Here is a 26,039-nt window from a genome sequence, read left to right on the forward strand (position 1 = left end):
GAAATCCCTCACTTTCCACAAAGGGTCAGTTTGGGACGGGTTTTCATTGTCAGCAAAGTGCAGGTATCCTAGCAGCTGTCGGAACCGATCTCGTGACATGTACTTGCCGAATGTTGGGAATGAAGTGATGTCATCAACCAGCCAGTACTCCTCCAACTCATGTCTCTTGATATGGGGCATCAAGAACATGAGAGCAAAGAACACATACAGCTCTCTGATCCCTACAGGCAACCACGACACTTGCTTTGGTGAGCCAATAGGTCCCAGCCCTTCTGTTGCACACTGAGCTGCATACCTATTGGTCTCATCACTGACAAATTGCATGATTTCGTCATCCATGAAGGCCAGGAAGTAGTCCACAAAGTCATCTCCTTCGTTGCATGGGAAGGCAGGCTGTATTCCGGCGTTTGTCATGTCAAACGGCGGATTGTGTGGCTGAAAATCAGCACTGTCAGACCACACAAATGCATCCACTTTCCCGGTGCGTGGTTCAGTGGCAGTGGCAGGTCGCATTGCACTCTTTTCCCGGTGAGAAGGAGTTGAGGTGGAGGCAATGGGTGAGGCAGGAGGTGAGCGGGAAGGGGGTGAGTGGGGGGGTGGTGAGGGGGAGGGAGCTGGGCGGGGGGCAGGCGGGTGGGTTACTGACCTGGTGTGTGGTGAAACCTGACCTCTCTTTCTTCCCTGCTTATCACCCCACTTTGCCCTCCGGCTGCCACGCATCCCCTTTGTTCTAGCCCGGCCTGCCCTGCTTACCCTGCCTGCCCGGCCTGCACGGCCTGCCTTCCCTTGCTGTGCAGGCTCTGGGAATTCATATTCCTCAGATGATGTTGACTGAGGAGAGGGCACGGCAGAAGATGAAGATGATGTGAGGGCAATAGGGCTAGGGGAACGGTAAAGTGGTGGGAAATGCTTGCTAGGGCCAGGTGTAGGAGACGTAATTTTCCGCTTCACTCCCTTCCCACGTGCTACACCCATTTTCCCCATGGGCGCCTTCCCTTTTCCAGAGTAAGTTGTGGGCGGTGGGGGGGAGACGACATGTTCAATTTCATCACTGTCACTGCCCAATTGTTCAACCATAAACGGTTCCCCAGCAATAAGTGCATAATCATCACTACTTGCGGTAAGTGTATCACTCTCACTGCCACAATCCATAGTTGTACTTACAGTTTTATCCAGCTCTGTCCTAATTTCTGGGGTGCTCAACCCCTTCTGCCTCGCTGTCAGGAGTTCCTTCTTCGGTGTAGGGGTCGAAGGCACACTAGCACTAGGAATTTCCGAGGAGGAAACGAGCGATAGTGACTCGGGACGGAGCGCCATTGTCACGCACAGAGCTGGACAGATACTGACTGATGCGTGTCTGGGCAGGGGTGGGGGGGGCCCCTGGGGGGTGGGAGGAGGGAGGTGTGGGAGGGCTGGCGTGAAAGAACTCGACAGCTACTCTTGCGTGAAACAATTTGCGCACAGAAAAAACGCGCGGTGTTCAAAATATTCACGAGCATTCCAGAATGACACCCGCGGTTTGGTCCAGTTTTTTCAATGTCATTCTGGAATGACACCCACGGTTAAAGGGTTAAGATGAGAGCCATTGGGTCACACATAGAATGTGACATCAGTGCCTCCATGGTGTAACAGAGAGGGTTGAAGTGAGATGTCATCTGTATGTGGGGTGATATTAATACTGGGACCAAGTCTGGGGCCAGAAAAGAGAGGTGGGCAAGATAGAGTTGGCGAGTAGGGAAAAGTATGAGGACGGGACAAGGAAGCCGAGAAAAGAGGAAGGGTAGACGTAGGTGGGAGTGGAGGCAAATAAGGCTTAAAAGTTACTACAGAAGATGAACGTGGATAGAGATGATGTATGGGATTGTGAGGTGGGAGCTAGTGTAAGTAGGCAGGACAAAACAGCGAAGGTGAGTAGAGGTTGAGAATGAGTAGGGAGAGTCAAAATGCTATGAAAAGGAGCTGGGGTTATCATTGGAGTCAGAATATCAGTAGGACAGGGGGACAGGGAGCTTGAGAAAATTAACATAATCATGAATGGAGGGGGGGGAGGAAGACTTATCATGAGTCATGTGGGTGGAACTCATAGTCTAGAGCCCTGACTAATTATCTAAACAGGGACCAAGCTTTACCCTACCCTACCCAAGAGGGGATAGCAACACCATGTAGGAAAGTAGGGTCGTACAGCACAATCTCGGGTCATCGGCCTGTGACCAGGAGTCCCACTACAAAACAACAGCATTCCCAGATCCGCAGCTGCAGCTCAGCAGTAGTTTCACTTCTGCAGAGGTTCACTCACTGGGGTGGTGCTGAACCACAACGGTCCCTACAATCTGCCAAATAAACAACCCACAAGCACCCATTAAGCCTTCTTGTTATAACATCCTAAGGGCCACCGACAAGAATTTTGATAAATGTTAAAAATTCCATGCCATTTAATGTCAAAGATAGAATAGATAGGAGAGGAGAAAAGGGAGGAAAATAGCAGCAGTAGAAAGTGTCGCTGCAAAATTTGTTGAGGCACTGATGGGGACCTAAGGAGAGGGAAGAAGGTAGAACAGAGTGGAGGCACAAAAATGCAGGGTCCACCCAGCAACCAAACCTCCACACTCTACCGTTAACCCTCTGGTGTTTGTGGGTGCAGTGCAAATTTCATGCACTCATTACCAGTTGACGCAGGCTGCATCTGTGCACATTTCAACCGCTCCTTACCATTCGACGCCGGTTGCATCGAATGAAATGGACCCTGTTTTTTTGGTTATGGAATGATTTTGCATCCATTTCTGGGTGAGAACAAAGGGATTAATCCCCGAGCTAGACCTCATCAGATCATATAGCCCTGCTAGGGTTACAGGAGAGCGCTACCCCTCCCAGCACCGCAGCCACCAGGAGGGGCGCGAACTCGCAACCTCACGATTACGAGCCCGACACCCTACCACCGAGCTACCGCGCTCCCTTGGGTGAGAACAAAGCACTACTTTCATCCTTGTGTATTCTTCCGCCGTGATCAACCCACCCCGCACCCAGCGTCACCCCACTACCCCACTCGTGTGGTACGAACCTTGCTTGAGTGTAAGATAATTTCCTTTCGTGCTCCATAAAATCAGCCCTAATTGACCTACAGGAATTCTTTATACACCAAAATGTAGCCAAAGAAATTCCCTATAACTTTTTCTCAGTAACATTTACCATAAAAATTATATTTCTAAAAAAAAAAAAAAAAAAAAAAAATTAAGGCATACTGTAATTTACATTCAGCTGATCTTTTTTACAATACCATAGGCAAGTATATTTATTCAGGATTATGGTGGGGAAAAAATTATGATTATTGAAGCATAAATAAGGGTGAGGATAAATTGTTTATGAACTGTCAAGTGTGCAGGAATAGTGCAGTGATGGGGGGGGGGGGGGTCTTTCAGTATGTGGTCTTGGGTGTCGAGTACTGTGTCCCAAGTACTCGCTCACAGTTGGACACAGCCTGCATCGATTTGGTGACAAGAGGGTTAAGGTACCCTGCATATATACACTGATGGAGAGGATATGCAATAAAAAAACAAATCCAACTGTATGCAAAGGATAATAATGATGAATGTACAGTAGTTCTGACTGTAAATCCTTTAATTTATATACCCTGTGACAATGCACAGTATAACAAGACATAATGTTGGCACATAAATGTATAATTACCTTACACATATTCAGTAATGTAGGATATAATTCATGTATAATACCTGGCATAATACTGATCACTGATTAAGAAAACTGCTTCATTAAATCAGCTTTGAGAAAGAAACAGCTTGTTAATTCACTTTTAGGAAGTCATTAAAAAAAGTAGAACAATTATCAAAAGATTCCTAGTATACACACAAACCAGGAGGATATGTACCCAGTCATATGTATTAAGTCACTGTATTTGATGGTCATCAAAAATTCTGAAGAGCCTTACTTGTACACTGTAAGGGGTAAGTAAGTTCTGTAAACATTACACAATAGTGTACTGGAAAAGTTTCAAAGAGTGCTGGATCAAAGTAAAACACTGAGCACAGTATGTTTGGATTTATAGATACTAGATTGGGCAGGAGTGGATGGGAATCATGAACTTTTCACCCCTTTTAGTAACCTACCATCAAGTCCATACAAGTCAGCAACAGGACTGGCAGGATCAAATGGGCAAGACTGGCCAATGGGCGGGAAGAGCCTGAGCTGCCTGTGTTGCAGAAGGGCTCTGTGCAACACGATACACATGAGTAGATCTGAGAAGAAAACAATTGCAGTTAATAACCATTGCTCATTTTTTTTTTTTTTTAGGTTAACTTTAATCTCTGTTTATGGCAAAAAAAAAAAAGAGCACAACCTATACACTGTGTGTTGTAAAAACCAATGGAATGGATGGTACTGATGGTCTGGGCCTTCACAACCTCTGCACAGTTCTGGCATAGGTTCCATATAGAAAACATAACTATATTCCCATGCTGAGTCTAATTACTTAAAAAAAAACACACACTGCCTCTTCCTTCCCACTTGCAGGTGGGGTTAGGCAGGGTACAGAAAGCCAGGAAAAGGAAAAAATATGATTGTGGGAGAACTATCCAAAGGCATGCCCAATGAAATGGGCCACTCTTACACTCATTCACTATTCATTCTCCCAGAATCCTGACTCCACCTGATGCATACAGCTCTCCACAGGTAGCCTCATAATTATCCATCAGACAGATCCATACTGACAAATGCTGTTAAAATGGGGTGCCAAACTCCTGTCATACACTCAGTACAATCAGCCAGCTCAATCTCTTATCAATCCTCTAGCTTCATCATCCTCCATACATCTTACAAATTTATTCACTATATCTTGTCACTTTTTTCCTGGCCTACCATACCTACGTTCAAATCCAAACTCACTCAAATTTACACTTTTCACAGTTCTCATCACATCCATTCTCTCCACACAACCACACCATCTAGGCACACACTTTAATTTTGGTGTCCTTGGACTTCCTTACTCTGCATCTTTCGAAAATCACATTATTTAATTGTCTACCTACTCTCCACACTCCACACACAGTCCTCAACAACCCCATTTCTACTGCTCTTACTCTTTACTTCATTTTTATGCTACACCATAGTCACACACCCATATGTTAGAATGGGCACTAAAATTCATGCAAGCCTCTTACAGCCACCACACTCTGACCTCTGCTTCTATCAAGGCCTTCATGGCACCAGCCACTTTCCTTCTCTGTGCCATGCTACTTCTATTTCTTTTGCAGTTACAGTACCTCTCTTTTTCCATCATTGCGCAAGGTATTTAAAATCACCAATTCATGTCTTTCTCCAATCACTGTAACATCACAGAGGGAGTAATTTTCTCTCTCAACAACAATCATTTAACTCTTACCTATATTTACTTTCAAAGCATAATGCTGAGAGAGAGAGAGAGAGAGAGAGAGAGAGAGAACCATACACACACACACACGAGAGAGAGAGAGAGAGAGAGAGAGAACCATACACACACACACACACACACGAGAGAGAGAGAGAGAGAGAGAGAACCATACACACACACACACACACACACACACACACACACACACGAGAGAGAGAGAGAGAGAGAGAGAGAGAGCACACACAAACACACACACACACACAAAATGATAAAGTTGATGTACTCAAATGTGGATGGAATGGTATCTAAATTACTAGAGATGAACGATTATGTCAGAGAAAATGAACCACAAATAATATGCCTAACTGAAACAAAATTAACACCAAGGATATCCAATGACATACTAAACTTAGCGGAATACAATACTGTATATGGAGAAGAGACAGAAATTTAAAAAAAGGAGGAGGAATTATAATATTAACTAAGAAAAATCTAAAAGTCAAGGAAATAAACCTAGATATACCATCACAAGTAGAACTGATTGCAGTAGAGATCAACACATCTGAAGGTAAAGTAATTGTAGCCAATTTGTACATGCCACCCAGATCAAACACATGGGAAAGAGACGAATATGAGGACCTGGCAGAGAATACAATTCAAAGTATAAGATCATTACATGTACTACATAAAATGGAAGAGAAATCAGAAAGAATTATACTAACTGGGGATTTCAATACAAATATAAATTAGAATACTCTAGATATAATTAGCCAAGAAAGCTGTTGGGACCAAAAGCTCCTGGATCTCGTACAAGAGTTTTTCCTAACGCAACATGTGAGGGGAAACCACCAGAAAAAGAGGACTTGATGTACCTTCAGTGCTAGATCTAATATTTACTAGGCAAGAAAATGACATTGACAGTTTAATATACAGTATCACCCTCCACTCGGCAAAAGCGATCATGCAGTACTAAATTATAACTTCAGGATAGCATATGACATAGTAAACAGCAATGACAGTTACAAAAAGAGCCTAAACTATAAAAAGGGAAATTATCAAGACCTAAAGAAGTATTTCTTAGAAGTTGATTGGGAAAATGAGCTTAGAGGACAAGATTTAAATGCTGTATATAAAAAATTGTGTGAATTTTATGAAATAGGAGTCCAGAAGTACATCCCACAGCACAAAGAAGCAGATAAGAAAATACAGAAATGGTTCAATACAGAATGTAAAAAATCAAAAGAAAGAAGAGATTTGTTGTGGAATAGATACAGAAGACACAATAGTGAAAGGGCGTATAATAATTACAAACAGGCAAGAAACGACTATACAAGAATAAGGAGGGAAGTCCAAAAACAGTTTGAGGAGGATATAATAAATAAAAGTAGTGATCAACCAAAGCTGTTTTACAGCTATATCAGAAGCAAAAGCAAAGTAAAAGATATAATACAATCCATTACGGACGAGGGAATCACTTATACACAAGAGAAAGATATTTGTGAAGCACTAAATAAGAATTTCCAATTAGTTTTTACAGAAGAAAAAATTTTGAGAGGGACTATGTGGAACACGCATGTCCACACATACTACCAGATATACAAATAGCAGAAAAAGTAATACAGGAGGAGTTAAGTAGATTAGACAGAGGAAAAGCAAGTGGTCCTGATGAAATATCATGTTGGGTATTACGAGAATGTGCAAAGGAGTTAAGTAAACCATTATTTTTAATTTTCAAGAAATCCTTGAGTCAAGGTAAACTACCTGATATTTGGAAAAAAGCAAATATTGTCCCCTTATTCAAGAAAGGAAATAGACAAAATCCACTCAACTACCGACCAGTATCACTGACCAGTGTTGTAAGCAAGGTATTAGAAAAGCTTATAAGAAAAGCTTGGGTAAATCATCTAGAAGAACACAGTATGATAACAGAAAGACAGTTTGGTTTCAGAAAAGGAAAATCATGTGTTACTAATCTGTTGAGCTACTATGACAGAGTAACAAACACAATACAGGAAAGGGAAGGATGGGTGGACAGTATATACCAATTTAGATTTCAAGAAAGCTTTTGACACAGTACAAGTAAGATGGAGGAATAGAAGAAAGGAAAGACGAGAGGAAGGAGTAGTTGCAAGGAGAGTGGAAAGGTTACAAGAGGATGAGAAAAAGGCAGAGTATAAGAGAGAAGTGCAGGAACGATTGGGCAAATATGAATTGGAGCAGATGGGAGACGTGGAAGGTGTGTGTAAGATATTTACAGCAGAAATATGTGCAGCATGTGATGTGGTGTGTGGAAGGAAGAGAAGACGGAGTGGGGTGCAAGGAACAGCGTGGTGGACTGAAGAGGTGAAACAGGCTGTGGCACAAAAGAAGAAAGCATACAATGAATGGATGAGAAATAGGGGCGTGGAAGAAGTTGAGAGGCGGAAGAGAGAGTTATATGTGGAAAGGAAGAGAGAGGTGAAAAGATTAGTAAGAGAGAGTAAGAAGAGAGTGGATGAGGAATTTGGAAGGAATTTGAGTGTAAAGTGGAGGGACTGTAAGAAAATGTTCTGGAGAGAAGTGAAAAGAGTAAGACAGGGTGGAAGTGAAGTTAGCAGGGGAGTGAAAGATAAAAATGGTAGATTACTAGTGGAGAAGGGAGAAAAAGTGAGCAGATGGAGAGAACACTTTAAGGAATTGTTGAACGTAGAGGATGGAAGCAATGCGAGTATAAATGGCTGGGGAATGGCTGGGAGAAGGAGGGAGGTGAGAAGACAGGAAGAAATCAGTAGGATAGAAGTTGTGGAAGCAATGAAGAAAGTTAAACCGGGGAAAGCCCCAGGAATTGATGGAGTGTGTGGTGAAATGCTGAAGCATGGGGGAGAGATAGTAGTAGAATGGATGTGGAAGATGTGCAGATTGGCCTGTGAGGAAGGTAGAGTCCCGGAGGATTGGAAGTCAGGTATAATTATTCCATTGTACAAAGGAAAAGGGGAAAAAGAAGTGTGTGGTAATCATAGGGGCATTTGTCTTCTTAGTATAATAGGAAAAGTGTATGGTAGGATACTTATAGACAGAGTTAGAGAAAGAACAGAGAAATTAGTTGGAGAAGAACAGGGAGGCTTTAGGAAGGGAAGAGGTTGTGTAGATCAGATATTCATTCTTAGATCTTTAGTGGAAAAGTTTCTAGAGAAGGGAAAGAAGTTGTATGCGGCTTTCATGGATTTGGAGAAAGCATATGACAGGGTGGATAGACAAGGATTGTGGAAAGTGTTAAGAATATATGGAGTAGATGGGAAGTTGTTGAATGTTGTGAAGAGTATGTACGATGGTGCGAAGGCTGCAGTGCGTGTGGATGGTGAACTAAGTGAATTTTTCTCTTTGAAAGTTGGTTTGAAACAGGGATGTGTCATGTCTCCATGGTTGTTCAATCTGTACATGGATGGGGTAATAAAAGAGGTACAAGGTAGGGTAGTGGATGTTGGAGTGGCCCTGGTGAGAGAGGATAGTGTTTGGAAACTCCCTGTACTGTTGTTTGCAGATGATACTGTGTTGTTGAGTGAAGACGAAGGGAAGCTGCAAGGCTTGGTGGATGAGTTTGAGAGAGTGTGTAAGAAACGGAACCTAAAGGTGAATGTAGGGAAGAGTAAAGTGATGGTCTTTGAGAGAGGTGAAGTTAGTGAATGTACAGCGAGGTTGGATGGTGAGGAATTAGAAAATGTGAGTACATTTAAGTATTTGGGTAGTGTGATGAGTAAGGATGGAGGTTTGGAGGGTGAAGTGCTTGAAAGGGTACAGCAGGGAAGAAAGGTTGCTGGTTCTTTGAAAGTAGTGATAAGAAACAGGGAAGTGAGCATGGAAGTGAAAAAGTTACTACATGACAGTATTGTGATACCAACTCTAACGTACGGAAGTGAAGCTTGGACATTGTTGGAAGGACACAAGTCAAGAGTGAGAGCAGTGGAAATCAGTTATTTAAGAGGAGCCTGTGGAGTCACGTGGAGAGACAGGCTGACGAATGAGGAATATAAAGAAGCGTTGTGGTGTGGATGTGGATGTGATAGGAAGCGTTATGAGGAACACACTGAGGTGGTTTGGCCATGTGGAGAGGATGGAGGGTGAAAGACTGATGAAGAGAGTGTATGTGAGTGAGGTGGAGGGGGGAAGAGGAAGGGGGAGGCCGAGGATGAGACGGAGGGATGGGGTGGAGAGGTATATGAGAGAGGGGGGTGTGAGTTGGGAGCAGGGCAGTGAAATGGCGGGGGACAGGGCGACTTGGAGGCAATTTGTTTGTGGCCACCCCAAACGGGATTGAGGCGTCTGGCAATAGATAGATAGATAGATAGACCACACCAAAGACTTTTATGGAAACTGTACCATCAAGGAGTAATTCGAGGCAAACTGTTTTGTTGGATGCAAGACTTTCTCATAAAAAGAGAAATGAGGACAGTACTAAGAGGAAACTACTCATCATGGAAAGAAGTGACTAGTGGAGTACCACAGGGTTCAGTGCTGGCACCAATCATGTTTTTAGTGTATATAAATGATATAAACAGTAACACTGGAAATGAGAGCTATCTGAATATGTTTGCAGATGATGCAAAAATACAAAGGAGAATTACTAGCACAGACTCTTGTAGGGAGCTACAAGAAGAATTAAATAAACTTCATGAATGGAGTAGTACATGGCAAATGGAATTCAATGTGGACAAGTGTCATGTAATCAAGTTTGGTAAAAGTGGAAAAAGACCTGATTGGGATTATAAGTTAGGAAATAAAACCCTATACACATCAGAAAGAGAGAAAGACCTAGGTGTGATTATCAATAACAGACCATCTCCGGCTGACCACATCAGCGAGAAGGTACGGAACATGTATACACTGCTTGCAAATATGAGAATAGCATTCACATACATAAATGAAGACATGCTAAGAAGGATAATAACATCATTCATTAGACCAACCCTGGAATATGCATCAGTAGTCTGGAGTCCTCATCTCAAAAAACATATAGACAAGATTGAAAAAGTTCAAAGGGCTGCTACAAGATGGATACCAAGCTTAAGGGACCTAAGCTACGAAGAAAGACTAAATAAACTGAATCTACCAACACTACAGGAGAGAAGGAAAAGAGGTGACATGATAATGCTATATAAGTGCATATCAGGGAAGGAGAAAATGGACATAAATGATTACTTAACATATGGAGAAGCATCAGCAAGAGGACACTGCAAAAAACTGCATAAGAAGAGAGGTGATAAAGACGTAAGGAAATTCAGTTTCCCAAACAGAGCAATTGATCAATGGAATGCACTACCGAATGAAATAGTGTGTGCCAAAACAATTCACAAATTTAAGGATATGTACGATAAATATGGTTTAAGACACGGGACAGTACGAGCTTGACTTATTCCTGTAAAGATACAATTAGGTAAGAACAATTAGGTAAGAACACACACACACACACACACACACACACACACACACACACACACACACACACACACACACACACACACACACAATATTACATCCCTCAGCATAAAGAAACAGAAATGAAAATGAAATGGTTTAATACAGAGTGTAAAAAATCAAAGAAAAAAAGTGACATATTTTTATAGCAAATGCTCAGACGGAGTTGCATCCATTGTGCCACTTCTCCATGCCTTCCATCGTGTTACACAGGCATCTCGCAGCGCTCATGACTGGAATGTCACTCAGCCATACTGCAGAACTTCTGCCTATCAGAATTCTTTCATTCACCGAACTGCATCTCTCTGGAACTCCCTTCCCCAGAGTTGTTTCCCTCCAAACTTCAACCTACAGCTGTTCAAGTCTAACTGTTACAAATATTTTATGAACAGAGGACACCAGTAATCTGGAGTATGGATTTGTTTTTTTATTATTCATTTGTTTTTCCTTCCTCTGTTGTTGTTATAAAAAAAAAAAAAAAAAAAAAAAAAAAAAAAAAACTTGCTGTGAAATAGATACAGAAGACACACAAGTGACAGGGAAAGAAATGATTATACAAAGATAAGGAGGGAGGCTCGGAGAGAGCTTGAGGAAGACATTATAAAATAAATATAGTGATCAATCTAAGCCATTTTACAGCTACATCTGAAGCAAAACCAAAGTTAAGGATAAAATACAGTCCATTATGGATGAGGAGATGATCTATACAGAAGAGAATGATAATTGTGAAGCACTAAATAGAAACTTCCAATCTGTTTTAACAAAAGAAAATAATTTTGATAGAGACAATATGGAACATGAATCTCACACGTATTACCATATATACAAATATCAGAAAAAGAAGTACAGGAAGAGTTAAGTCAATTAGACAAAGGAAAAGCAAACTGTCCTGACGAAATTTCAGGTTGGGTGCTACAGGAGTTTGCACAAGAGTTAAGCAAACCACTATATTTAATATTCAAGGAATCCTTAGGTCAAGGTAAACTACCTGATATTTGGAAGAAAGGAAACACTGTTCCCCTATTCAAGAAAGGGAATAGACAGAATACACTCAACTACCAACCAGCATCACTGACCAGTGTTGCAAGTAAGATACTTTAGTCGCGGCGTACGACTCTGAGGTTGTCATTATCGTACCCTGGCAACCTACCATTCAAAAATGCGGCCTATTTCATGTATAACATGAGACGCAAGTCTATCTATCTATCTATCTATTGCCAGACGCCTCCATCCCGTTTGGGGTGGCCACAAACAAATCGCCTCCATGTCGCCCTGTCCCCCGCCATTTCACTGCCCTGCTCCCAACTCACACCCCCCTCTCTCATATACCTCTCCACCCCATTCCTCCATCTCATCCTCGGCCTCCCCCTCCCTCTTCCCCCCTCCACCTCACTCACATACACTCTCTTCGTCAGTCTTTCACCCTCCATCCTCTCCACATGGCCAAACCACCTCAGTGTGTTCCTCATAACGCTTCCTATCACATCCACATCAACACCACAACGCTCCTTTATATCCTCATTTGTCAGCCTGTCTCTCCACGTGACTCCACAGGCTCCTCTTAAATAACTGATTTCCACTGCTCTCACTCTTGACTTGTGTCCTTCCAACAATGTCCAAGCTTCACTTCCGTACGTTAGAGTTGGTATCACAATACTGTCATGTAGTAACTTTTTCACTTCCATGCTCACTTCCCTGTTTCTTATCACTGCTTTCAAAGAACCAGCAACCTTTCTTCCCTGCTGTACCCTTTCAAGCACTTCACCCTCCAAACCTCCATCCTTACTCATCACACTACCCAAGTACTTAAACGTACTCACATTTTCCAATTCCTCACCATCCAACCTTGCTGTACATTCACTAACTTCACCTCTCTCAAAGACCATCACTTTACTCTTCCCTACATTCACCTTTAGATTCCGTTTCTTACACACTCTCTCAAACTCATCCACCAAGCCTTGCAGCTCCCCTTCGTCTTCACTCAACAACACAGTATCATCTGCAAACAACAGTACAGGGAGTTTCCAAACACTGTCCTCTCTCACCAGGGCCACTCCAACATCCACTACCCTACCTTGTACCTCTTTTATTACCCCATCCATGTACAGATTGAACAACCATGGAGACATGACACATCCCTGTTTCAAACCAACTTTCAAAGAGAAAAATTCACTTAGTTCACCATCCACACGCACTGCAGCCTTCGCACCATCGTACATACTCTTCACAGCATTCAACAACTTCCCATCTACTCCATATATTCTTAACACTTTCCACAATCCTTGTCTATCCACCCTGTCATATGCTTTCTCCAAATCCATGAAAGCCGCATACAACTTCTTTCCCTTCTCTAGAAACTTTTCCACTAAAGATCTAAGAATGAATATCTGATCTACACAACCTCTTCCCTTCCTAAAGCCTCCCTGTTCTTCTCCAACTAATTTCTCTGTTCTTTCTCTAACTCTGTCTATAAGTATCCTACCATACACTTTTCCTATTATACTAAGAAGACAAATGCCCCTATGATTACCACACACTTCTTTTTCCCCTTTTCCTTTGTACAATGGAATAATTATACCTGACTTCCAATCCTCCGGGACTCTACCTTCCTCACAGGCCAATCTGCACATCTTCCACATCCATTCTACTACTATCTCTCCCCCATGCTTCAGCATTTCACCACACACTCCATCAATTCCTGGGGCTTTCCCGATTTAACTTTCTTCATTGCTTCCACAACTTCTATCCTACTGATTTCTTCCTGTCTTCTCACCTCCCTCCTTCTCCCAGCCATTCCCCAGCCACTTATACTCGCATTACTTCCATCCTCTACGTTCAACAATTCCTTAAAGTGTTCTCTCCATCTGCTCACTTTTTCTCCCTTCTCCACTAGTAATCTACCATTTTTATCTTTCACTCCCCTGCTAACTTCACTTCCACCCTGTCTTACTCTTTTCACCTCTCTCCAGAACATTTTCTTACAGTCCCTCCACTTTACACTCAAATTCCTTCCAAATTCCTCATCCACTCTCTTCTTACTCTCTCTTACTAATCTTTTCACCTCTCTCTTTCTTTCCACATATAACTCTCTCTTCCGCCTCTCAACTTCTTCCACGCCCCTGTTTCTCATCCATTCATTGTATGCTTTCTTCTTTTGTGCCACAGCCTGTTTCACCTCTTCAGTCCACCACGCTGTTCCTTGCACCCCCCTCCGTCTTCTCTTCCTTCCACGCACCACATCACATGCTGCACATATTTCTTCTGTAAATATCTTACACACACCTTCCACGTCTCCCATCTGCTCCAATTCATATTTGCCCAATCGTTCCTCCACTTCTCTCTTATACTCTGCCTTTTTCTCATCCTCTTGTAACCTTTCCACTCTCCTTGCAACTACTCCTTCCTCTCGTCTTTCCCTTCTTCTATTCCTCCATCTTACTTGCATTCTAATTCTGGCCACCACCAAGTAGTGGTCAGAAAGTCCACTCCCTCAACCTCTATATACTCTTGCATCCTTTACACATCTTCGCATCCTTTCATCCACACACACATAATTAATCATTGCCTTCCTTTCATTCAGTTCACCACCCACCCTTCTCATCACTCGCCATGTATACCTGTGGATCATTTTATGCCTGAAGAGGGTATTGGCTATCACCAACCCCCTCCCAACACAAATGTCCACTAACGCACTCCCATTCTCATCTATCTCAGCAGGCACACCCCACTCACCAACTATTCCATCCACCTTCACATTCCCAACTTTACCATTCATATCACCAATCAAAAACACTCTCTCATTCCTTCCAAACTTTTCCATGCACACTTCTACATTTGTCCAGAACTCTTCTCTCACTCTTCTAGCACGATCTTGCGTTGGTGCATACACACACACAATCGCCCACATTTGTATTCCAACTTTCAACTTACCCACACAATCCTTGACCCAACTGATCCATACTGTCTTATGCTCCTCTTCCATCTTTTACTCACAACTATACATACTCCTTCCTTTGCCCTCTCATTCTCACCTACTCTTGCACATATACCCCATCCATACTCCCATTCTCTCACACTTTCTCCTCACCATTTTGTTTCAGTTATTCCACATACATCCACTTTCGCACCCTCAAGCACCTGGACAATCTCTCTCCCTTTCACATCATCATTTGCTCCCCTTACATTCCAAGTTCCAATTACCATGTCCTTTGTCCGGTCCTTGGTCATCATCGTTTGGTCAGTCCTTGTCCAAGGCTTATTGTTTTTTTTTTTTAGTTAGTTGTTTTCTGGGGAGGGGCACTAACCCCCCGCCAACCCTTTTAGTCGCCTTTTACGACAAGCAGGGATACTGGGGGAGTATTCTTGAAAAAAAAACCTACCCCCAGGGGTGTATATTATATTATATTTCTGCATAATAATATGATTCGTGTATATGATACGAAATCAGACACACTTTTGAATGGTAGGTTGCCAGAGTACAATAATGACTACCTCAGAGTAGTGTGCTGCAACTACAGAAAAGCTGATAAGAAAAATCTGAGTAAACCATCTGGAAGTACACAGTATGATAATAGGAAGGTAGTTCAGTTTTAGAAGGGGAAAATCATGTGTTACTACTCTATTAAGCTACTATGACAGAGTTCCAGAAACATTACAGAAAAGAGAGGGATGGGTGGACAGTATCTATTTAGATTTCAAGAAAGCATTTGACGGAGTATTGCACTAAAGACTTTTATGGAAACTATACCATCAAGGAGGTATCCAAGGCAATCTGTACTGGTGGATGCAGGATTTTCTCAGAAAAAGTGAAAAGTGAAAAGAATTAAGGGGAAATTATACTCATCATGGAGGGAAGTGACTAACAGAGTTCCACAGGGCTCAGTGCTGGCACCAATTATGTTTTTAGTATACATTAATGACACAAACAATAACATTGGAAATGGAAGCTATTTAAATACAGTATGTTTGCAGATGATGCAAAAACACAAAGGAAAATTACTAACATTGATTCTTGCAAAGAGCTGTAAGAAAAATTAAATAAACTTCTTGAATGGTGCAATAAATAGCAAATGGAATTTAATGTGGGCAAGTGTCATGAGATGAAGTTTGGTAAAAGTGAGAAAAAGACCTGATTGGGATTATAAGTTTAGAAGATCAACCCTACACATATCAGAGAGGGAGATGGATCCCTAGGAGTGATTATCAACAACAGACTATCTCCAGCTGATCACATCAGTGACAAGGCACGTAAGACATATACACTGCTTGTTAATATGAGAACAGTATTCACATATATAAATGAAGACATGCTGAGAAAGATAATAACATCAATCATCAGATCAACCCTTGAGAATGATAATAATATCATTCATCAGATCGACCCTGGAGTATGCATCAGTAGTCTGGAATCCTCATCTCAAAAAACACACATATAAGATTGAAAAGTACAGAGGGCAGCTACAAGATGGATACCAAGCTTAAGAGATCTAAGCTACAAAGAAAGACTAAAAAATTTGAATTTACCAACACTACAGGAGAGAAGGAAAAGAGTAGACATGATTATGCTATATAAATGCATCTCAAGGAAAGAGATAATAGACATAAATGAATATATAACCTATGGGGAAGCATGAGCAAAAGGACACTGCAAAAAACTACATAAATAGAAGCAATAAAGACGTGAGGAAATTCAGGTTTCCAAAAAGGGCAATTGATCAGTGGAATGCACTACTGAATGAAATAGCGTATGCCAAAACTATTAATAAATTTAAGGATATGTATGATAAAAATGGTTTAATACACGGGACAGTATGAGCCTGACTCATTCCTGTAAAGATAACAATTAGGTAAGAACACACGTGCATGCGCGCGCACACACACACACACACACACACACACACACACACACACAAAGGCTAGGGAAGGAGACTAATATTAAGTACATCTGGACAACTGATAAGCCTTTTGTGGCAAAAATTTCCAACTTTTCAGTACTGTACATGAGAACTCTAAATAAAAATATTCCCTTCATTCCAATGTTCATTTTATTTCTGCTACTTCCAGATGATTTTATGTAGCTAAGGACAGCCCCCCTAGCAGTGAAGAGGTTTTGAAAGCTATCTGGCATCTTCAGTATATGAAACCCCTCCCAAGCTGAATTACGCAGTATGAAGATATGACTGTAAACGTACACCACTGTTCTGAAAGGATTAAATTCCATCAGCACAAAGATGTTATTTGTATTTTAGTCTGGTAACCACCAGATAATTTTAGACAGCTTCACGGAGCTCCTCAAGCTGAGAAGGCTAAAGGTTACTTTTTCCCAGATGACACTTACCCTGCACCCTTCTGCTTTAGTGTCATATAGCCAAGGTGTGTTTTTGTGAGGCTTTTTAGACCAGTCAAGCCCATGTCAAAGTTTCTGGACCTACTTGATGCTTGCAAGAATAGAATTTAGACCAGCACCATTCTTAATGTGCTCCTATTGGCTGGAGAATCAAATGGGCAGTCATAATGGAATCTGCTGTGTTATGTAACCAGAGGGAATGGAATGATAATCAATTTAGTTTAAATATCATCGTTGTTTGCGTACACAAGAGCTGTTTCAATATCGCATAAAAGAAAAAGTGACAGCTTGCCAGTGTGTCACTGTTAGAATCATGATGATGAGTTCTCATTACATGATGAAATGAAATAAATGTGCAGCTTACCTTTTCAGTTACAACAGAACTCAAATAACCAGAGGCAAAGGTTGCAGTACTTGTCCTTAAGCATGTATTACTGGGAAATAGCTGTAAGTACCATCATAACCTTGTAATAATCCATAAAGGCAAGACATTTGAATTTCTCTCCAGACATTATTATCTCACTGATTCAGTCATAACTGATCATCTTTTTCAATTCATGTTTAAACAAGTATTCATTTCAAGTAGCATCTACATTTATATCACCATCCTGTGTCACTTGGCTGTTATTTGTGCAAAATTCTAGTTTTAAAATAATATTTAACTCTTGTTTCTGTCAGCCATCTTTGCCACATCAGCTATTTACCCAAAGCATGGGCCGTTCCTGGCTGTCCTTGTTGCCCATTGCTACCGTACATCCTTTGTGCAAAGGACTAGGTAAACCCAGTCCTGGCTCTGGGGCACTACCACTCAAGACTAGTCCTGACTGTTCTGATTTGTCTGAAACTATCTCACCAGAACAGCCACAGGAATAGTATCGATTGGTATGAAAGCCTCACAAAAATGCAGCTATATTATGGCTTCGTGCTAGTTCTTTGTTATTCTTTCCATCTCCTAGATGAGGGAAACTGACTTATGTACTGATAATGAATGTAAAGTATGTCAACACAAAGTTCAGCAGTTATGCAAACTGGTACAGTACAGTACAGTAATGGGTCCACTTATCAGAATGAGAATAATCTTCCTCATATACAGTTAAGAGATGATTCTTCCTGCCATCAATTAATGCATATGGGTGGTGTAAAATGGCTTCTGAGCTCACATCCATCCTAATAGTGCCTCTAAATTACCCTAATTCAAAAGGAATTTATGATGTGTTTCTGGCAAGGCTGTCTGATTTTACTCAGCATGTCCAGCAGGGTTGTTTATTTTCAGTCAAGCCGATTGAAATCATAATTCAAATGATGGATAAAAGAAAATCACTTATTTAAATCAGTTACATAAATATTTAATAAATGAAGGTAAAAGTTAATTAAAACTGCTTACAGTACATACCCTTTGGCACTACCAGTACTGTATCTGTCAACCACAGAAACAAACCTAGAGGGGCACTCAGTGGAGCGCATCTCTCCAACAAGGGCAACGTAATTTCCAAACCACTTTTCATCATGAGTTAGGTTTTCTCATCACCAATTAGGGTTTTTGCAAAAAGTGATATCTGGATCCAAAATGTGTAATATTATCCTCATCGGTCCCAAAAGTTAATCAATTGTTCCCTGGGACATCTACCCACCAAATTTGGTCAAAATCTCTCTCTCTCTCAGTTTTTGAGTAATCCTGCAGACAAACAAACAAACTGGGTGAAAACATACCCTCCTTGCCGGAGAGGCTTGATTAGGATTTTGCAAAAAGTGTTTTCTGGATCCAGAATCTGGATTGGTCCCAAAAGTTAATCGACTGCCCCCTGGGACATGGGCTATCTACCCACCAAATTTGGTTCAAATCTCTCGTTTAGTTTCTGAGTAATCCAGCTAACAGACAAACTAACAAACAAACGGGTAAATACTGTACGTACTCGCCTTGTTGGCAAGACTTGATTAGGGTTTTGCAAAAAGTGTTTTCCAGATCAAATATCTGTAATACAATCTGGATTGGTCCCAAAAGTTAACAGACTGTTCCCTTGGACATGGGCTATCTACCCATCAAATCTGGTCCAAATCTCTCTTAGTTTTTGATCAGTCCTGCTAACAGACAAACAAACAAACAAACTGGGGTAAAAACATACTCTCCTTGTTGAAGAGACTTGATAATGGTTTCACCAAAAACATTTTCCAGATCCAGAATCTGTTACTGTATAAGATCTAGAGCAGTCTCAAGAGTTAATCGATTGTTCCCTGAGACATGGGCGCTCTATCTACCAAACTTAGTCCAAATCTCTTAGTTTTAGAGTAATCCCGTTAACAGACAAACAAACTAACAAACAAATAAACAAACAGTAGTGAAAACATACTCTCCTTGTCAGAGAAAATAACTGTGTTGCACTGTATGCACTTTGTACAGGATACATATAACTTATTACAGTACAAGGACCGTCTACTTTTGTAATTTTCACTTCTTTTTTTTTTTCCACAAACAGGACAACAGTTTGCATTTTTTTTTTTTTTTTTTTTTTTTTTTTTTTATAGATGGATATATACCTTTTCTTACAGTAGTGTTCCCATGTATGGGTACTATACTGGTTCTTGTAAGCATCTCAGGCTGAACATGTTGGCTGCGCTTGGCTCTACATCTTTGTCACATTTGAGGGTATTTTGTGAAACCTTTGGCACCCCCCTTCCTCTTTTTTATACAAGCTAAGACTTAAAGCTATGGCAACCTGGTACAGGTTTTGTATTACCAAGCTATACAATAACAGGTTACCAGTGAATGATGAAACATTTATTCTGGCTTGGGATGGTGCAGTAATAGTTTTTTTCTGGCTTCTGGTTAATTCATTCATTCATTGCCAGACGCCATGTATCCCAAACGGGGTGGCCAACGGCTTAGAGTTAGTTGTTTTACAGGGAGGGGCACTAATCCTCCACCAACCCCACTTGGTTAATGCCAACTTAAAAAAAAAAAAAAAAAAATCTGGCTGGGGAATACGTGTGCAGCTTGGGGAGTGGACAGGATATGGAATAACTTTATTCTTAAAATGAGTGGTGTAAGGAAGGTTGTGGACCAAAGATTACAAGAATGTGCTTAGATGGTATGATTGTGGAAAAAGAATGGGTGTAAGTGGGGAGGTGAAGAGGGTGTATCTAAGGAGTCTAAGGATAGGAGGATGCACATACGGTAAGTAGACCCTTGCTATTAACTGGAGGAAAGCCAGGTTCATTAAAGCCAACAATTTGTTATATTTGAGGATTCCCAACCCCCCATGAGGTGGAATTTTAAGCACTTGTCTGAAAATAAGTACAATACCATATTCTAGTGGTAAAAAGGAAAACTGTACCTATTTTACACTAACTCTGACCATAATTTCACCCTTTTGCAGCTTCTTTTACATCCTTGTCATAGCACTTATTCATGATTAGTACAATATTACTATAATGTCACTGCACCTGAACAATCATGATGGGGAGAGGGCAATGTCAGGCCACACTGCAGTAAAGAGAGTAGGAAACGTATTGTATACTGTACCATATAGATGAATGTACGCTGCTTACACTGCCACTCCTCTTATAAGCTGTACACTGAGTTAACTGTCATTCTTTGTCACTGTCAGCAAACATGGCTTCTGGTGCCACATCTGGTACAGAGAGTCCTGAGGTGCTGGAGGTTGGGGAATTGGAGGCTGTAGTGCTGGATCCTGAGGCTATGTAGAGGATGGCTGAGGATGTTGAAGCTACAGACACAGTGGAGGTTTCTGACCATGTGGAGCCTCTTGGCAGCAGGAAAGGGCACAGGCTTGAAAAACTGGGAGATCTTACGCTAGATTTTTCTTGGCTGCTGCAGCTGCATTAACTCCAGTCCGCTGCACTGCATGACCTCATAATGTTGAGTAAGAGGTCCTCCAGCTTTATCTATGATGGTCAGGACTGTGTCTGCAACAACAATGCAGCCAGAGACAATTCACATACCTCACTCTATTCTTCTTTGTGCACCTCTTTGCTGGTGTCTTGTCTTCCTGCAGTTTTGCAACAGTCTCCTCCTTCATCTGGTGATGGTACCCAGGAACACCAGCATCCTCATCTAGCCACTCTTGCAACTCCTCCTCAGCAGGGTTCCCCTGCCCTACATCTGCCAACTTATCTGCCATCCTTTGTGGCTCAAACCCCTCAAAATCATGTTGCGGTGCTTGAGTCTTGGGGGTTCTGAGGAGTTTCCACCACCCATTCTTGTGTATGGCAAATGACATTTTCTTCCATCCCTCTGCCCAGTTAAAGATGGTAGCCTATTCTTTATGGTGCATTTCTTGAAACTGTGTAGGGTTTTCTAGCCTCTGGTATTGTCATAGTCATTCTGATCCATCTCATCCTCAGTCACAAGGGGCACTGTTGCAGGAAGAGGTTTCTGAAATGCCCCTTTAACACTCTCTATGACTCCCTGGTTTATGGGCTGGATAAAGGCAGTGGTTCTGGCTACCCGAAACGTGGCCTTGATTCATCCATCCTTGCTGCAGAGTTTGCCAGAGGAAGGATGGGCTAGTGCACTGTCCAATAGCAGCACTGCTTTCCTATCACTGGGACTGATGCCATATCTTTTTCGGTGCTGCCTCACGGTACAGTCAAAGCTGTGGTGGACCAGTTATTAGTGATATCCTGGGTTTAACAGGCATACTTGTTCCTATGGTACTCCACAGGAAGCTTGACTGTGATGTCCTTAGGAGACTTAGGTTGCTTGCTATTACATGCTATGACTGGCTGTTGGCAATGAAAGCCATCAGCACTGGCACAGGCCAGAATGGAGATGCTCCTGAAATGTTTTATGCCCTGGAGTGCTGCCAATATCTTTGGAAACCTGATTTTTTTTGAGGAAGAGCATACCAGAAGAGGCAAGTCATAATTTATATACTGTACATTGTAGATTTGAAACTCAAGCACACTTTTCTTCATCAGCTTCCAAAGATGCTGGATGAACAGCTCCACAGCATCAACATCAGTGCTGAGCATCTCTTCAGTTATGGCCTTGTTAACCATTTTGTGGTGCCTCCTGAACCTCCACAGCCAGCCATCACCACACTTGAAATCTTTGATTCCAAGGTGTATAGCAAGTCTTTGTGCTGCGTGTTGGATGCCCAGGCCATGCACAGAGACACCCTCAGTTCACTCCTGAGTGTACCACTTATACACAGCTTTGTCTTACTTCTCATTGGGCAGCTTCCTGGTCCCGAACAAATCCTTCCCCTTCCTCCCACTTTCCATTCTCTTCATTGTCTCCCTTGTTTTATCATTAGCCTTTAGGAGGCCGTGAAGGGTTAACTTCTTAACCCCTACACGCCGGCATTATTTTGAAGTGGGTGTGCTTTCACTAGAGGCGTCTTTTCCAAAATAGCCTATTTTCAAACATTTATATCTGGAAAAGTATAACAGTTAGGGAAACAAATTAAAGACCATATTAAGAATTCTTCTTCTTGTGAATGAAAGTATCCCCAGGTCTGCAGGTAGCTGCACTGGGGAGTAAGGATGAGATGAAGATGAGTAACTTTCCGTGCTCATGGCAGGATGTATTTGTGCATGTGCGAATGCCCCCAACTTTGGCTTTGCTTTCAGCATGATAACTACTCCACTACTAGATAAATCAGACACACTTGCATCCAAGGCACACTCTATGGCACTAACACTGAGCTCTTTCCCAGTATCCTTGGAAAGAGACTTGGCAGGGGTGGATGATGCAAGAGGCCGCAAGCGGAGGGGATGGAATCAGACGAGGAGGAACCTGAAGACATCGTTCTACACCTGGCAAAGGTGCAGGACAGACTGACTCACACTCGTGTGCGGTGGCAGGACTCTCTTGTGACCGTTTGGTCAAGAGATCAAATGGTGACCAGTTCAAATGATGCTAGGAGTACATTAGCAGCTCCTACCGTCACTCAGTGGTCCTCAACTGCCATTTTGCAGCAGAATATGCCACTTCCCGGCCCGTAGGGGTTAAGACCATGCTTGCACATGAGGCCAGCCCTGCTTGTGCCTTTCTTGTGGCCCTCGATCACTTCCATCTTCTCCACAGTGGTAGTAATCCTCCTCTTTGCTTTTTCAGAAGAGGAGGTACTGAGGAATTCCTTACTAGAAGCCATTTTTCACAATCACATGGGGAAAACCCTTGGCAATGTCAAGAGACGTGAGACACGCATGTGGCTGTTTGAATGCAATGGAAGACGTAGCAAGACTGAAGCCAATCACATGCAATACAGTGTGTCCACTGACTCTGGTCCTGCCCTTATCTACCCGAAGTGGCTCCCAAATAACCCAGCTCATCACCAATTCCTGCCCGCATATCTAAAACCTAGCCCAGCTGTGTGGGAAAAAATGCCACCAACCTTGGTAAGTGCATACTGTACTAAGTAACCCCACATGCAGTGAACATTTAGTAAGGACCACGTGATGTGCCCCCTTTAATGGACATTGTACATTATAGCCAAAAAATTGTTCAGCGGGCTCAGAGGCATTTGGATGGGCCACATGACACCCTTTTAATGGACACTGTTCAGTATAGCCAACATATTGCTTGATGGCTTTCATGACGTTTGTTAAATTTGATATTCACCATACCAAGGTTCATTATAGCAAGGGTTTACATACATAAGAAAGTGAAGTAGGGAGGCAGATGAGGCTAGGGAACTGATGAGATCAAGCTGGTTGAAAGAATTTTTTACAACTAAGGGTATGACTATGGGTTTGGCATGCCTATTTTTATCCTGTGATGTGACAGTCATCAAACTGCCTCTAGCTGATGGGGTAACATGAAATGCAAAAGCATGGATGGTTATGCCAATAAGGTGAAGTAGGATTCCAGGAACTTGAATGGTGAGTGAATTAGTGTCTCATTTACTTGGCAGTACTGTTAATAGTTCTCCCTCTTCCATTTTTTTTTTTTTTCTTGCTCTCTAATCCAACACTACTTCAACCTTGGGTCAAAAATAGGGTCGGGACGATGATAATCAAATTTAGAATTTAATAAAAGACTTTATTTATTTATTTATTTATTTTTTTAAACAACACTACTTTCTGGTTTTGCAAAAAACTTGCTATTATTTGTTCATCAATTAATTATTTTCTAAATTCAAATTCCAAATCAAGCATTTCCCAATCAATTCAAATTCAAATCACAATAACCTGAAGTGTGGGAATATGCCCATCTTTTTAATCTTGTTCTTATCATCTCCGGGCAATATTATTCTTAGGACAGACTTTTCAAACTGCAGGGTTAATTACAGTATAATCTTATATTGTTTTAATATGAGAGACCTTTGTTAAGTGGAATATAGTCATCTGACCAGCAAGAATTAACTAAAAGGTCACTCATATTCAGGGGGTTAAGGACCTATTTCCAAAGCTTGGAAATAGATTAAGTGATCAAAAGATTCAGCGAACTCACTTTAGTCCTGTCACCAATGATCAAGCAATATGGAGAACATGCAGCAGCACAGGTGCGGTTTATACTGAAGTTCATCTCTTCTTCTGTTCCCTCCACCACATACCAAGTTCTTTTCACCTGTGGGATATAAGGAATGTTATGACCAAAGCTATTTGTATATCTGACACTCAACCTACGACAGTTCTGGTGGACAGTGGTGGAACTCTGTGCATACATATCCAGGCATCTACCTATTGTCTGATGACAAATTTCAGCAAGAAAAAAAAAGAAGTCATCCTTACCCAACACCTATTCTTACTCTCCACCCAGTCACCTGTCACCTCCTGAAGGAGTTGCAATATTCCCAGTTTAGAATGTAGTGTACTGTACCTAATTCCTTTTTAGTGCAGAACAGTCATTATGGTTCTCTTGTGCTCCACACCCCATGTCTTCATTTTCATCCCAACACAGCTGGCACTTGCCCTGTAAATAATCCCTGCACAGTCGAGTCAACTGGGTGCCTCCTAGGTCACACCCACTATTTTCATTCTAGTCAACCCCAAGAGGAAGGATCAGCCAACAGGTTTCCAGCATGTACTACGTCTAGTGTTCATCTTCCACCTAGTCTTAAGGTTTGCCTCCACTACTGTTGCCACCCCTAGCAGTCTCCACTCCAAGTATTCTTTACTGACAGGTAGGATAGTGGATGTTGGAGTGGCCCTGGTGAGAGAGGATAGTGTTTGGAAACTCCCTGTACTGTTGTTTGCAGATGATACTGTGTTGTTGAGTGAAGACGAAGGGGAGCTGCAAGGCTTGGTGGATGAGTTTGAGAGAGTGTGTAAGAAACGGAATCTAAAGGTGAATGTAGGGAAGAGTAAAGTGATGGTCTTTGAGAGAGGTGAAGTCAGTGAATGTACAGCGAGGTTGGATGGTGAGGAATTGGAAAATGTGAGTACGTTTAAGTACTTGGGTAGTGTGATGAGTAAGGATGGAGGTTTGGAGGGTGAAGTGCTTGAAAGGGTACAGCAGGGAAGAAAGGTTGCTGGTTCTTTGAAAGCAGTGATAAGAAACAGGGAAGTGAGCATGGAAGTGAAAAAGTTACTACATGACAGTATTGTGATACCAACTCTAACGTACGGAAGTGAAGCTTGGACGTTGTTGGAAGGACACAAGTCAAGAGTGAGAGCCGTGGAAATGAGTTATTTAAGAGGAGCCTGTGGAGTCACATGGAGAGACAGGCTGACGAATGAGGATATAAAGGAGCGTTGTGGTGTTGATGTGGATGTGATAGGAAGCGTTATGAGGAACACACTGAGGTGGTTTGGCCATGTGGAGAGGATGGAGGGTGAAAGACTGACGAAGAGAGTGTATGTGAGTGAGGTGGAGGGGGAAAGAGGGAGGGGGAGGCTGAGGATGAGATGGAGAGATGGGGTGGAGAAGTATATGAGAGAGGGGGGTGTGAGTTG

The 26,039-nt window shown here is 42.0% G+C and overlaps 1 protein-coding gene across 1 annotated transcript in view; it reads right to left on the bottom strand.

Moving 5' to 3' along the window:
- Positions 1-3,412: 3,412 nt before the first annotated feature.
- The window catches only part of LOC145412154 (uncharacterized), a 38,792-nt gene continuing 16,165 nt past the window's right edge, over positions 3,413-26,039 (bottom strand). Inside the window, exons 3-5 of the mRNA XM_080282088.1 lie at positions 24,595-24,711; positions 4,122-4,250; positions 3,413-3,523 (exon numbers count right to left, since the gene is read on the bottom strand). Of these exons, the coding sequence (XP_080138214.1) occupies positions 3,413-3,523; positions 4,122-4,250; positions 24,595-24,711 (357 nt within the window). The remainder of the gene's footprint in view (positions 3,524-4,121; positions 4,251-24,594; positions 24,712-26,039) is intronic.

This window comes from Coenobita brevimanus, chromosome 92, assembly GCF_032717465.1.
Source record: "Coenobita brevimanus isolate Jiangsu-jjx chromosome 92, ASM3271746v2, whole genome shotgun sequence".
Classification (NCBI taxonomy): Eukaryota; Metazoa; Arthropoda; class Malacostraca; order Decapoda; family Coenobitidae; genus Coenobita; species Coenobita brevimanus.